The sequence below is a fragment of the Astatotilapia calliptera genome, chromosome 10 (genome assembly GCF_964374335.1).
Source record: "Astatotilapia calliptera chromosome 10, fAstCal68.1, whole genome shotgun sequence".
Lineage (NCBI taxonomy): Eukaryota > Metazoa > Chordata > Actinopteri > Cichliformes > Cichlidae > Astatotilapia > Astatotilapia calliptera.
This window is the reverse complement of record NC_137431.1, coordinates 28,156,455-28,171,820: the sequence shown is the minus strand read 5'-3', so window position 1 is coordinate 28,171,820 and position 15,366 is coordinate 28,156,455. Positions and strand designations below refer to the sequence as shown.

Below are 15,366 nucleotides of genomic sequence, written 5' to 3'. Positions count from 1 at the left end.
AATTTCTAGTGGACCAAATAAGACTGGAAATAATGCTAATAAATGTTCAATTAAATTAATTTCATAGGCCTCTAACATCAGAGTTTCTCTGAGTATTTTGGTCTGAAATTTAATTCAATTCTGTTGTCATTTGAACATCTTCAAGCTCTTTATGCTGATTTTTTTCCAGGCATTGAGGGAACCTTCGGCCAGTCACCTGTGGACAATTGTGGGGGGCAGCCAGAGTATTTAGAAAGCAGATATCTGGGCTCAACAATTCAAATCAACAGATAGTGGACAAGAGAGGTAAAGAAGAAGGCAGGCAGGATGGAGCCGGTGGAGATGAGTGTCAGGGGTGATTTGTGATGGAAGGATAGCAGCAAAAGTGAAACGGATGGTAGTGAGTATGGTTTGGAGATGGTGGCACTGACAAAAAGACTGGAGGTCGAGCTGAAGATGCTCACATTTTCATTGGCAGTGACCAAAATGCACAAGATTAGAAATGAGCAGCTCAGGCTGACCAGTTTGGAGACAAAGTTAGAGAAGCAAGGCTGATTTGGACATGTGCACAGGAGGGAGAGTGGGTACATTAGACAAAGATGTTGACAGTGGAGAAAATTTCTGACAGGCATACTTTAAGCTGCAGGTTCTTCATTGTCAACATTTATGCTGATGAAAATTACCCAGAAATGGATCAGAGCACGTAGCCTTATACGACAATTAGGGGAAATGAATTCTGCCTGTATTCAAATTACAACATTCATCAAGCTGAAGCAAACAATTTGCAAACAATTTTATCAGTTAAAAAGTTTTTTTCTAGATCTGACTAAAGTAAACTAGATGAAAATAAATGAGAGGTTGAGGATAAGAATGCAAAAATGTTCTTGAGTGAGTCACTCTGTGTGATTGTGGGAATGAAGGGCACGTTTCTTAAACCTTATAAATAGTAAATTTGTGATTTATAGACGAATGTTGTCTTTTCAACCACGTTTTACATTTCTAATTATATTTTTGCTTTACTGTTGGGAATCGCAAACTTTGGCTTAGAGTGGCTGAAGCTTTCAGATCCAAAACCCTTGACTGTAGCACCCAAACGCCTCTGCTGTGAACAAAAGCAAAATGGAGATTCACAGTATATTCTCTGTGTGCGCTTCAAATGTGCTCCTCTTTTCAGTGTCGTACACTCAGTCAAATAAAGTGTGATTAGAGCGTCTAATGGCTGCTGATGACTAAACCCCGAAATGAGTCACTCATGGAGAAGTAATAATGTGTGTGAGAGCGTCACACAGTTTGGTTTTTGCGGTCAGGTTTTTGGACAATGGGCCATCATTCTGTTATTGCTCATAATCAAACAGAATGTGCAGCAGATTGTTTGTCCTGCGTAACGTACAAAACACTCACACACAAAGCCAAATGGCCAGATTTTACTAATGTAGACTGTGTGTGTGTGTGTGTGGGTGTACGTATGGATTTGTGACATGCAGTTGGCCCTGTGGTATGTGTGTGTGTGAGAGTGTGTGTGTGTTCTAATGGCATGTGTAATTAGTCTCATTAGGCAGTGAGTGAAGCCGTGCGGTTGTGATTATTGACCAGCCTGTCAGCCATGCTGGCCTTTACTGTGAAGACCTCTGAAGTACTGCTCTGTTCTTGTGCCAGAAACACTGACTCCCTCTGCTCCTCTGGCTGCCAGCACTGTCATACACCCCGCTATCATAAATCATATGGATTAGAGCCGATTTCCCTCTGATATAAATCCAAAAACACTGGCAGAGATCAACTCGCAGATTAAGTCATCATCAATAAAACGCTTGCGATTCATTAAAAGTGTGACATGAGTTCCATTTAAGAGCCAGCACAAGAATTCCTGATTCCTGTAGGTCATCAAGACTACCAAGGTCCTCAAAGAGGACATTTAAAGTAGAGATGTCCATCCGGACCACAACAGGGATGTTTTCCAACAACACCAGAAACCCTGGGATGGAGGTGGGTTGCAAAGTGGCTTGCAGAAGCACCATGCAGGCCGAATAAGCTTAAAGACTAAACTTTATGTGAGCTATCAGCTGCTGGGGTTGGCTGTTGAGGTAATTTGATTGCTAGCTGACCGGCCAGACCAAACGCTAAGCTCAGTTAAACTTTTTTGACAATGTTGTTAAAACTGGTAATAAAATGATTATCAGTGTTAATCTTTGTGTAGTTCTTGGGGATTTTGTGTCATTTGCTAAATACTGTTCTACCTCTCAGACAGTACAAAAGACAGACCTGCAGGTCTAAATAGATAGAGGAGTTAGCTGACAACTTTCAAAACACTAGGATGGTGGTGGCGAAAGCACTCATCCTCGGGATTTCACAAACTGTCTGTGGTACAGTACTATAGTGTTATCACAGCAAATATTCAGTCTCCTGTCGCGTGGTAAAGGAAAAAGCATGAAAGCCTGTTTGAATGAACTGTTACTCTGTCGATTAGTTGTACCCTGAGCTAGTAAAACCTGTATATAATGCATAAATCTGACATTATTCAGATGTCCTTTGGACTCCATGTCCTGACAAGCTGGAAGTTGCAAAATAAAATAAAAAACAGGAATTTACCATAATAAAAAAAATCTAATTAAAACTGCAACAAGAGCTATTTCTTACTAGCTGTACTGGCACCCACTGTACTGCTGCACAGAGATGAATGTGGGGAAAAGGTGTTTTCAAGAGCATTCAAAGTGTGTTCTCTCTTTTTACCTGAATTCCTGCCTAATTCCTGTCTAATAATTCTCTCTATACATGCACGAACCGAGTCCCTGGATACTGAAGGATATCAGGATATCTAGATTACTTTGTGATGAAGAGGACATAAATGTGACTTTTAACTATGTTTTTATTAGCTTTGCAGCTTTTCCTCCTGACAAAGACCTCTCCCATGGACATTCATACATTAAGTAATTAAGTAATAAGAATCCACAGCAACGTTTTTAGCTCAGTGAGCTACCTTTCTTTTCCTACATTAGGACACCTGAGGGATTAAATGAGCAGTTAAACTCATTTACACTGGCAGGAAGTGGCGCTTTCACTGATCTGAACCACAATGAAAGTGACAGTTTGACTAACTTTAGCTTGCTTCTTTGCTAATGATGTCAATATCAAAATACTTTCCAAAGCTACAGTTTGTTTTTTTACCTTTAAATGAAGACTGTTAGGGCTTGTGTTTGAACTTCGGGGAGCTGGTTATTTGTCGATATTAGTGATTATTGAGCTCCATTTTTTTCAGCTGGCATTAGCTAGTGTAGCTTTCAGGTAGTAGCAGAAGGTATTTATTTAAGTCCTTCATACACAAATTGATCTCCAGGCTGTAAAACTACAGTTTTGCTTCATTTTGTGCTTATCAATTTTGCATTTAATGCAGTTATTATGAGGTCTGTCACACACAGCAAACCCAGGGTAGGATGCTGATTATTTTCTGAGGCAGTCAGCATAATGTGAGGCTAGTGTTATGTGTAATCTTTTTCTTTGACATGTTACATAAATAATGCACAAACATAAAGACGGACAAGGGAATTTGATATGCAGATACAGAGTATGATTGATGCTTTATAGTTGTGGGAAAATGTTAATAATTAGTTAAAAGGCTTGGCAAATGATTCATGTTAATATTATTAATGAGTTATGGAACCTTGTAACCCACTACAAGCGTCCTTCACTGTATTTTAGTACATCGTGCCATCATTATGTTGTACAGTAACATCTTTGTTGTGCCGTAGGCTCAGCCGGGCATTTGCATTCTCTCCCTGCCATCGAGTCTTTGGTTTACCTTGCTTTGGCCGGCGGCAATGTCAAGCAAACACATCTCAAGAATAAATTGCTCCCATTCTCAATATGCAATATGCTGCCATCCATGACAAAAGTAATTTGTTTGGAAATATGAGTTCAGAAAGCATGCACGGCTGACATTTAGATCACTTTCCGAGGAACAAGAAATCTAATGATATACAACCTTCCTCTGGTCACAGTGTAGACTGATGTAGCCACCCCGATTATTTAAGTGGTGGCATTAAGTTATTCAGTCTGACTGCATCTAATTTCTCTGCTCCTTTCTGTTCCATGTCTGTACCCCTCCTCTACCTTTTTTTTGCTTAGTCATGTTTTCTGTCTCTGTGACATGCATCTATACAAATGCTTTGCCTGCCTAAATGATGGTGTGTGCCACATATTAAGAACAGATAGTCTATGAATATCATAGCTACTGTGACGGCTTTTTGAACTGAGACATCTCAAGGTGCATCTGACTGTGAAACTGAGGGACACCGAATGTTTAATTTATGAAAATAACATCACGTTGTATTCACCAGGACTTAAGACTAGAGACTAAGACCATAAACCCACCAAGAAAGCGATTACTGAAGTCGTAGGCCAAGGGAACCGAGGAATTTTTCTCCAGTAGATTTCTATGCAACTGTAACTCTTTTTACAGCCAGACTAGTCGCCCCCTGCTGACCACTGAAAAGAATGCAGGCTTAAGGCACTAGGCAAAGCAAGGAGTGCAGTGACTATAGCTGTTTTTACAAATTCTCTGTAATTCTTTAGACTCAGACTTTTTAGCTATAGCATGTCAGTGCTGTCTGTGTGAACACAAGTTATGGTCTTTCTCCTCCCACCTCCTTCGCACTGATTTTCTGGTGATTTCACGTGACTAAAAAGTCAAAAGTATCCAGTTCGACGTCACCCACGTGTCAGTGAGCTGTCCTTTAGTTTAAGGAGATTCTGTTTAGATGCCGTAGTTTATAAAAGTAGAAAGTTGTTCAGACCTGATCTTTCTCTCCTGTAGCTGACGTATGAAAACTGCTCACAAAAATAGAGAAATTATATAAATCTTTGTTCCATTTATAGATTATTATCTTTAATTGTGATGTAATATTTCTTTTTTTACATTGTAATGAAAGTCATTGATGTTGTGTTGTGAAAGCTGATCAGGATTCTATCACATGGATGATTAAAAAAAATGTACATGGCTTTCAGGTCTAAAAAGGGCCTTAAACCTGCATTCCTTTTGATGGCCACCAGGGGGTTGCAAAAAGATTTCCAGTCATATAGAAGTCTATGGGAAAATGTTTCTGTGCCGTGATCTCTGTAAATATTTTCCTGCTCATCTTGAATAAAAACATTGAGTCCTTTTTGTGAATTTAAGTCATTCCAGCTGTTAAAAAGGATGACTATACTCTTTGTTTCTCCCAGTTTCAAAGATGGTGAGGCTTCTTACCTGGACTTCCCATTAATGTGTGATTTTTACTGTGACAACGTAAATCTTATATGCTGTGTATGCTCTGCTCAAATCACAAACAACTAAAAAAGACAGTTAAACTTTCTTACGACTGCAGAGGTTCATGGTTGTTGTTATCTCATCATCTGATTGATTAATAGTCATAACATGAGCTTGTAGTCTTAAACTAACCTTGCTCATTGTTGAAGAACTGAATGTTAAACTTTAAACAGGAAATACGCAGCTTTTCCTGTTTTTAAAACTTGAAGCAGAAATGCTGTGAGCACCAGGGATAATGCACTAATTTAGCCTCGTTTCACCTTCTGTGCCTCGGGAAGTAGCTCAGGTCGTTGACTAATCACAGGGTTGGCGGTTTGATCCCCGACGCTTCCTAACCGCATGCTGAAGTGTCCTTGAGTAAGGCACTGAACCCCAAATTGCTCCCAGTAGTCAGAGAAGCACCTCCCATGGCAGCTGAGTGTGTTGGTGAGTGGGTCCATGAGATCGATTCAGGTTAAAGTGCTACATAAATGCAGCTATTTACCGTTTCTCATTACAGCTCAAGAATGCTGATCGCTCGGTTAGGTCTGAAAATGTGCTTTAGTCTAAATAAATAACTGCATGTATACATTTAAAACAAATTTAATGGTTTCAGTGTTTAAGACTGAAGAAAATTTAGTTTATGTACTAAGAGTCCTTTTTATTTAAAGGGTTTCTTTTCTGTAAACAAATACTTAGTAAGCTGCTTCCAGACTTTGGTGCGCCACCCCAGAAAATTCAAATACATTGTGTTGTTTGAGCATTTTAGAAATTTACAACCTTCATGAGGTCAAAAATATTCAAGATGAAAGCTTACACTGTGTGTATTCTCCCTCTTTCCACATAATCTGAGCTCTAAGTGCAGTACCCAAAATTGACCAACAGGTGTCGCTTTTTTGCCTGAAAGACACGACTCATTCAGGTCTTCTCGTTCTTCTTGCCCCAGGCAACAATTACAAACAGTGACGGGGTTATGAGATTTCGCTGCTTTGTTTGTTTGTTAGCAGGCTTATTTTGGATTGCTTTGCATGAACACTTTACCAGCAGTGGAGCTTGGCCCAAGATTTGGACTTGATCTAGTAGAACAGATTCTTTACCATTGCAAGAGAAAGCAAAAAGTAAAACATTTCACAGTCCATCTTGTGTATAATAAGTGTATTAAGCTGAAATTGAGAAAATTAGGAGAGATCATGAGAGTAATCCGGATTCAGATCCTTCTGGATCCAGGATTCAATTCATGCATGGTGTGGAGGAAATTATCCACGTTTGTGGAAGTATCTAGTCGTAGGCTCCTCTTGTTTGTTTGTTTCATTTGTCGTCAGGCCTGAAAATCAGATTCTTCTGTCAATACTTATAAGAATGCATTGTTAACATTCAGCAGTCTGTCTCTGCCATTTCAGTGTTTCTAGGATTTGTTACTACCTCCAAAATTTAATCAGTAAGAATTGTGCGTTTTATCATCTGCATGCCCTATATGCAAACCAAACAGGCACCTCATCAAGCCGTTGCTCCACAAGTACCTTAATCCATCATGGTATTGATGAGCTACAGTTCAGTGCTCTCTATTTGTGTGTCACTGCACAAACCCTCATGTCTGCGTGTCTGTCTGTCTGATGGTTTGGTTCACTGGTTATGGTCCCTTGTGTAGGAGGGACCCTACGTGATGCTTAAGAAGAACTGGGAGATGTATGAGGGCAACGACCAGTACGAGGGTTACTGCGTGGATCTGGCTTCAGAGATCGCCAAACACATCGGCATCAAGTACAAGATCTCCATCGTCCCCGACGGAAAGTACGGCGCCAGGGACCCAGAGACGAAGATCTGGAACGGCATGGTCGGGGAGCTGGTGTACGGGGTAAGAACTTTTGTTTTCAATCTTTTTTGACGGAAATTATCTTTGTTTTTTTTTTAAGTTTTTTTATGACTCATTTCACTGAAGCTTCAATTTTATGCTGTCAATAGAAGTCAAGATGGTATTTACAGAGAATATGGTGCCTCCTCCAGATCTTTTTGTACTAACAATACATTTGTACAAAAGCTTGGTTTCTGAGAGAGAGAAAAAGACTCTGATCTTGAAAGCTGAAAACTGAAATTATTGATCAAAATCTACATCATTAAACCTCAAACCAAAAGTCGATGAAAGAAAAGATACATAAAACAAACTAAAGCTGCTGTTGTAAATCTTTGATGAGTATGACATGAAAAAAGTCTATATTTTAAAGGCTGAATGATAAAAAAAAATTATATTGATAAATTAAACTAATTAAATTTTGTAAGCTCATATTAGTATTACTAGTATGTATTAAGTTCATATTATGCAGTAACTGCCAGGGCTGGAGCTCCTTGAGGCTGCATTCAACACCGTCAATACATGCAGACTCCTATATTAAAATGGCTAATATTAGTACATTAAAAAGCATTTTTTTAATTTGATTTTTAAAAAAAATCTCTAGAGCTACAACTAAGCAAATAGAAATTTTTTTCTTTTAACTTACCCAATTAATAATGGGTGTGTCAGCTTCTACTTACTGTTAGCTGTTTGCTAGGTATCGCCTTACGCTACAGTCACAGTAGGGAAAACTGTAGTTGGAGACCACGGAAACCAAAACAGCTGTGCCACATGAATTTGCGATCTTGTTGCCTTTGAAATGGTCGCTCTGAGGATGGAAACCAGGTCTGTGACCACAGCAGTCAAAGGCCATTATTATCATTGCTATATTTACATGTTAGTGCTAATTAGCAGCTACCTGCTTCTGTACAGTCTATGGAAGCAACTTGCTAACCCAGCTTGCTAACATTAGCACCATATTGGACCATTTTACCTTCTCCACCAAATATTGAATCTTCTGGCTCCAAAAATTTTAATATTGAAATGACCAAATCCCAAACATAAAGCTTTAAAATAGTAGTACACAATCCAGAAAGTGCTTTTATATTAAGTCCCTTTTTAACTGCCTGGCCATTTTACACGGGCTCTTTAAATTACTCTAGTTCCATTACCGTTTGTTCTAGAAACAAGAGAAGACAATTTTACAGACGAACGTATAAAATAAGTCCAGGCAGCCTGTATGATACTTGTGTGATAAAGGGTTAACATCAAACGGCATCAACAAAGGGTAAATTAACAGCAGATTAGCAAACACGGAACAGAGAGATTATATGTAAAAGCTTATTTTCTGCCCAGCTAAGATAAATAACAGACCTGTCTATCGTAGGGTTAAATAGATTCCTTAAATCATAAAACGCTCTATATGTCTTTTTCATGCAGAATTTTGCCTTTGCAGAAGCTTTTCCTACAGGAGCGGTTTTTCTTGACCTGCAGAGAGCTCCGTCTGAAGCACTGTTTCTGTTTGTTGTGGCCATAATTAAGCCCATATGAAATGAAATCGCGAACAGTCTCTGGTGTTGTTAATGCTAGCAGGATGAGGGGAATTAGGGGAGCATTAGAGCAGAGCTTTTGGAGGAGAAACACAGGTGTGGAGCTTGTTAAAGAATCTCTGAGGACATTTGATTTGAGAACGAGGTGTCTTTCTGCTGCTCACCTTGATGTGGGATCAAAAAAGATGCAAGGATGTGCATGAGGAGTGATAGAGCAATTTCAGGGCCTGCTTGTGGTTTTTTACTTGAATGTTTTTAAGGCGAAAAACACATTTCACTAGGAGGAAACATATAGAAACCAATAACAAGTGAAGATAAAAAGGACATAAGTACAGCTGAGGTCTCACTCATGCTTTTCTATTCAATAAATGTGTGATATTGTACTTTCTGTCTGACACTATGATTATTTTCCCTTCATCTGCTGAGAAAAAGCTATAAAATTCATTTTTCCCAGAACAAAAAAAGATCCTTTTGATACTTTCACGAGCAGCAAAAGCATTTTGTTTAAAATGTACAGTCAAAAACCAAATCTTTTTTTTTTTTTGTGATGAGTTAAGTGGCATTTTCACAAAGTGGCATTTTTCTCGCCTGCGCCTCTTTGGTGCTGCAGTGACTCACTGTGAAGTCGACTGCGGCGAGCGTAAGCAGAGGCACAGTTCGGGATGTGTCAGGACTGATCAAGCAGTACAGTGCACTTTTGGTGTAAAGACTAACCAGGTTGGTCAAAAGTGCAGGAACAAAAAGTGCAGCTCTGTTCTCTGCTATTTTCATCTCTTTAACTAACTGAGAGCAGAAACGCAGCCTGCCCAGTAGAATTGCTTTGATGGGAAGACATGCTGAGCGACATTACTTTAATGTAAATCCCTTAACAGGAAAATTTAAGTGCCGACGTGCTGCTTTGGCCAAGTACAGCTGGCATCACACAATTTTGAGCCATTTGGACCCTTTTAATCCCACAACAGAAATTGTGTTCGTGTACTACGTCAGTGGAAACATAACCAGAAGTAAAAGCTGCATTTTTAGCATCGCAGTATGACTTTAAGGTCAAAGTTGTTGCAGTGAGACTGCAACAAAGAATTTCAGCCAATGTGATGTCATTCATCCATATGTTTGCATTTTGAGGCTTTGACTGAAGAATTTGAAGCATCTTGTATTTTTTTTGAACCAGCTGTCATAAGTGAGGAGCAAAGCTGGCTGAGAATCGAGCACACTGAGGACTTGTCATTCACAAAGCAATCTGGAAACCTATCGCTGGTCTGGTGGCCAACATTTCAGGGCTTCTGTTGTAGCTAGGACATCTGGAATAGTGGATAACAGATATCCAGGCCAAGACTTCCTCTTTTGTCCACCAGCCATTGTTAACTATCCATCCATTCATTTACTTAACCGCTTATCCAGTTCGGGGTTGCAAAGGAGGCTGGAGCTTCTCCCACGTGGCTTGAGAGGTGATGATACACCATGGAGAGGTTGCCAGTCCTTTGGGCCAACACAGAGAGACAGACAACAACACACACTCACAACCAAACTTGTGGCCAGTTTAGAGTAACCAATTCATCTAACAAGTACAGAGATACATGTGTGAGAAAGCCAGAGTAGGTAAAGAGAACCCATCCAAGCAAAGGCTTAATGTGCAAACTCCCCACAGAAAGCCCCCTACGAACCAGGAGGTTTAAATCAGGAAGCTTATACCTTGTGGCACAGTGATGTGGCTTCTCCCTGTGCCTGTGTGGGCTCACTCCAGATACTCTGGCTTTCTCCCACAGTCCAAAGACATGCATGTTAGGCTAGCTGGTGATTCTAAACTAGCTACGGATTGCGATTGGTTGTTTCTGTCCTACCCCATCCCTCACCCTGTGACAGCCGGGATTGTGTCCAGCACACCTGCAACCCTGAAAAGGATAAGTGGGAGAAAACTGGATGGACGGATCCTAAATAACCAACTTGTCAGCAAACATTGTGTTCCTTCTTTTCACTCCGATGAATCTTTTGTCTTTAACTTTTTTGTTCCTGGTTGTTATACCTGTGAGCAGAAGGCAGTTCCTTGTCCCCCTGAAGCGGCTGACCTTAAGACCTTAATGCCTCATTGTTACTCGTTTATGCCTTAAGGACTTTACACACTGGACGTATAAAATTCATGCAAATATTTTTTGCATTCAGTAAATTCTTTAGACTCACCGATTCTTAATGCAACCATTCACACTAATTGCGTAATTTCGCTGAATGAATTTGTGGCTTTTATTTTTTTCAGATCAAGTTGGGTTTTTCAGATATTTCCCATGAGAATAAATGGGTCAATGCATTTGGCACCAACTGCGCTCGTAGCTCAAAACACACACCAGTACTGATATGGAAATGGTAAAATACTATTTTACCTCAGATACACAACAAGATGCTGCTTCTGATCAGTTGACTCTGTGAAATGATTTCTTTCGTTCCCATCTCTGCCGACAAGAGCTGCAACTTAATCAAAAACCCTAAAATATAACTGGTTTTATTTTTTGTTTTACTCTTAACTAGAAGCATAATCCACCAAATGAACATGGTGATGTATTCAGTAGCCTTTGAGCCAACAAGTTCACAGAATTCATTAGTAAAGTTTTTAGTGAAGTCATAAATTAAGCTGGAAGTGAGACTATTTTCTAATAGATTTCTAAACAAACTGGGTTTTTTGTAGCTATCATGTGTGTTTGCAAAGCTGGCAGCTTATTCTACTGTTATCATGTGACTTCTGAGGACATGCCAAGTGTCAGCACTTCTTCCCTCTAAGGCATTGGTTAGAGGCCATTCATTTCTCCCCCTGCTCTGAACAGAAAAGATCCGTTCTACCACAAAAGCTCCTGCCTCCTTTTAACCCTGCCTTGTATTTTAGTGCACACTAAATGCCCTGAGGCTGTCATCTTAGTGCATTTTGCTGAGGATGAAAGAACTTAAATCTCTTTCATTTTCTTTCCGCCCTCCCTCTTTTCTCCTTTCCTACCTCCTTAAGTGCGCGATGGTCATAATAAAACTTTAAATTCTTGCTGATATTAAGCCCTTTGCTTCCCTGCTGGGCAGACAAGGTCACAAGTGTTGCTAAGTCACTAACTGTAATCTGGTTTGTGGATTTTCAGCAAGTCGGTATGCACTTTTTCCACAGCTGCAGACCTCCGAGGTGGCCGTTTCCCCTTTTTTTGCCTTGCTGTGCTGTAAGCATATTTCTCTGACATATTATTTTATCCTCCCTACTCATTCCCCTGGAGTTTGAGCTAAGCCTTTGAGCATTAGAGAGGATTTCAGAATTTCCTTTTCAATTTCTTTCCCTTCTCTCTCTGTCTTAACTTGATCACTCCGAGATGTGTTCGGCTGCCATCTTCAACTTGATCGCTCAGAGATTTGTTCAGCCAAGGGAGAAATTCATTACGTGAACAATGTCATGAATAAGAATGACACCATCTGAGTAGGAAGAAGAAACTGTTTTTTGTTGTCTGAGGGTTGGCTAGCTATTGCCCTTTGGGATGCATCTGTGACTAAGTGGTGTTTGATTGTTGCATGGCCGGGCTCAGAAAGATGATCCATCATTTGCATTTGCTTATCTGTCATCATTTGGGTTCAGGGAGGCTAATCAAATTCCGCTTTATCTCGCCTCCTACAGAAAGCGGAAATCGCTGTGGCCCCTTTGACCATCACGTTGGTCCGGGAGGAGGTGATTGATTTCTCCAAGCCCTTCATGTCGCTGGGCATTTCCATCATGATCAAAAAGCCCCAAAAATCGAAACCAGGGGTGTTCTCCTTCCTGGACCCGTTGGCCTACGAGATCTGGATGTGCATCGTGTTTGCCTATATCGGCGTGAGCGTGGTGCTCTTCCTGGTCAGCCGCTTCAGCCCGTACGAATGGCACACCGAGGAGCCCGAAGAGGGCACCGACGGTCCGCCAAGCGACCAGCCCCCCAATGAGTTTGGCATCTTCAACTCCCTCTGGTTCTCCCTGGGCGCCTTCATGCAGCAGGGCTGTGACATCTCCCCCAGGTAAGACAGCATCTCGTCAATTTTTACAAGTATTTTGTTTGCTCCAAACTCTACAGTACATTATTTTTTTTTACTCAGGATACAGGCACATTACACGACCTCTAGGCCAATTATAATCACAATGTGCCTTCACGTCAGATTGGATTGGGTCTGTGTGAGCGTGGATGATCGTACTGTACAGATGACTCTGTGTGAGCGTAGCGTACTTAAATCCCTCGCCTGTCAATCCAGTTAGGACCGTCATCATTAATTCAAACATGTTTGATTGACACAAATGAAAACCGAACGAGTCTCGACACCCTGCTGTGACGAGCAGTAGTCTGTGACAGACGAAGGGGGGGGAAAGAACACATTAATATGTTGTTCGGGCCTCGTGTTTTTAATCACGTTTAACACATCGCTGCCGCTGAAGAACAGCAGTCAGTCTTTTTCAAATGTAGCTCATTTTAAAAGTGTGGGCGTGTGTATTAAACAGGATGGAACATGATTTGGAAATGATAGTTGGCATGAGCGTGATTTTTTCTTTTTTTTAAAATAAAATCTTTATTTACTTCTATACTATGTAAATATTTATGTCATGGATATGAAAACCTCATCATTTAGTACTTTTAAAAAACAAGTCCAGACAGTTTGTCAGCACAAATGATTAAATAATGTTGTTTTGTGTTACTAAGGAACATAAAAATGATCTTAAGGAAATAGTTCAACCTTTTGGGAAGAATTTATTTTTGCCTCCTTTTCTTGATACACACTCACTGCCCATTTTATTAGGCACATCCTGGATCCCAGTTTGCCTTCAGCTTTAAGTCTTCGTAGCACAGATTCAGCAAGGTGCCGGAAACATTCCCCAAATATTTTGGTCCATGTTGACGTAGTAGCATCACAAAGTTACTGCAGATTTTTGAGCTCTACAACACATGATGAGAATCCCAAAGGTGCCTTAGTGAATTGAGATCTGTTGACTGTGGAGGCCGTTTGAGTACAATGAGTTCACTGACACTGGCACATTATTTGGCTGGAAACAGCCATCAGAAGAATGGTACACTGTGGTCATAAAGCAGTAGGCATGGTCAACAACAATACTCAGGTAGGCTGTGGTGTTTAAACAATGCTCAGTTGGTACTGACGGCCCCGAAGTGTGCCAAGAATATATTGGCCACACCATTACACCACCAGCAGCCCGAACTAGGCAGGAGGGATATGTGCTTTCATGTTGTTTATGCCAAAATATAAAATATACCTGGTTTGATTGTCTATTTTACTCTAACTAGAACGGTAATTGACCAAATGAACATAATGTTGTGTTCGGTAGCATCTGAAACTAAATGCAAATTCTAGCCTCAGTTTCTTGTTCTTAGATGGCAGCTGCGACCTTCTGCTGCTGTAGCCCATCTGCTTCCAGTTTTAATGCGCTGTGCATTCAGAGATTCTTTCCTGCGTTCCTTACAAGAAAGGAACGCAGGAATTATATATTTATGATAACGAGCAGTTAAACAGATATACCCAATGAAGTTGCTGGTGAGTGTAAACCACTGTTAACTTCTAGTCTAAGAGTTCAAATTAACACCTACCAACATCCATAAAGTTCATGAATTATCGTCCTTTGTGGGGTTTGTAACTCTGTCTTGATGAAAAGCAGTTTGTTTGTCCACTAAGTACTTAACGAAACGGCACACAGTGACTGTGCCTAGCGGCATAAACAATAGCAGTTGTGTTTATGTCTTTGTTTGTATAAGGTTTAAACAAGAACAAGAGTCTGTCGGGCCAGCAGCTCTGTGAGCGTGTGCAGCTTATGGGGAATATCATTAGTTTCAGTGGCTTTTGGTCATAAACCAAAATATTGGGCAAAAGTAATTCAGAAAACTTATTACAGTTCATCCTGAGGGAGTGATAGATGTCTAGACTAAATTTAAGTTGTTAAGACATTTGATTGAAAACATAAATGCCCAGAAGTAAGAGAAAAATGTCTGAAACCATCTGACATGTGCAACTACGCAAACAAATGTGATAAATATACAGAGTAGGGACAGAGTAGGCTGTCTGCCTCACACAGGACGGTAGTATGTGGGGAAACGGTGCGTCTGGTTTTGCAGCCTTTAAAAGACACAGTTTCCTATAAGACCCAGAGGGAGGACCAAACACAATAGCATGACTAATTTTCTGAAGGATGGATTTGTTGCAGATGCCTCGAACAGCCTAACAGAGACGCTACCACAGAAACTGTTGGACTTCAGAGGTTATAGCTACAATGGGGCAAATAATTATTTGGTCCTCTGCTGATTTTTTATGGTAGTTTCATTTTACTGGAGAGAGACAATTTCAAACAAAAATCCAGAAAAAAGACTTTTCACGGAGAAGCTTTTGTTGGCGGTAAGAAATTTCGTGTAGTTGGTCACCAGGTTTGCACACATTTCAGGAGGGATTCATGGCCTACTCCTCTTTTACGGAAGCTTTCTAAATCCTTCCGGTTTCTTGGCTGCTGCTTGGCAACTTGAAGTTTCAGCTCCCTCCACAGATTTTCTATAGGATTGAGGTCTGGAGAACAGCTAGGCCACTTCTTCTTTAGACACTCATTTATTGCCTTGGTGGTAGGTTTTTAGGTTTTTAGGTCATCTTCAGTGTTATGGCAGAGAAAAGGAGGTTATTGTCCAAGATTTTACAGTGCATGGCCCCGTCCAATTCAGTTCAGTTTTATTTATACAGTGCCAAATCATAATAACTAAAGT

General features: G+C 40.4%; 1 protein-coding gene across 3 annotated transcripts in view; it reads left to right on the top strand.

The window, feature by feature from the left end:
• Positions 1-15,366, top strand: part of gria4b (glutamate receptor, ionotropic, AMPA 4b) — a 158,803-nt gene that overhangs the window by 114,910 nt on the left and 28,527 nt on the right. For all 3 annotated transcript variants that reach the window (XR_013911778.1, XM_026182433.2, XM_026182432.2), the window contains exons 10-11: positions 6,906-7,112; positions 12,267-12,640. Coding sequence is in view for 2 of the 3 variants with exons in the window: in XM_026182433.2 (XP_026038218.1) it covers positions 6,906-7,112; positions 12,267-12,640 (581 nt within the window). In the remaining variant the exon portion in view is untranslated. The remainder of the gene's footprint in view (positions 1-6,905; positions 7,113-12,266; positions 12,641-15,366) is intronic.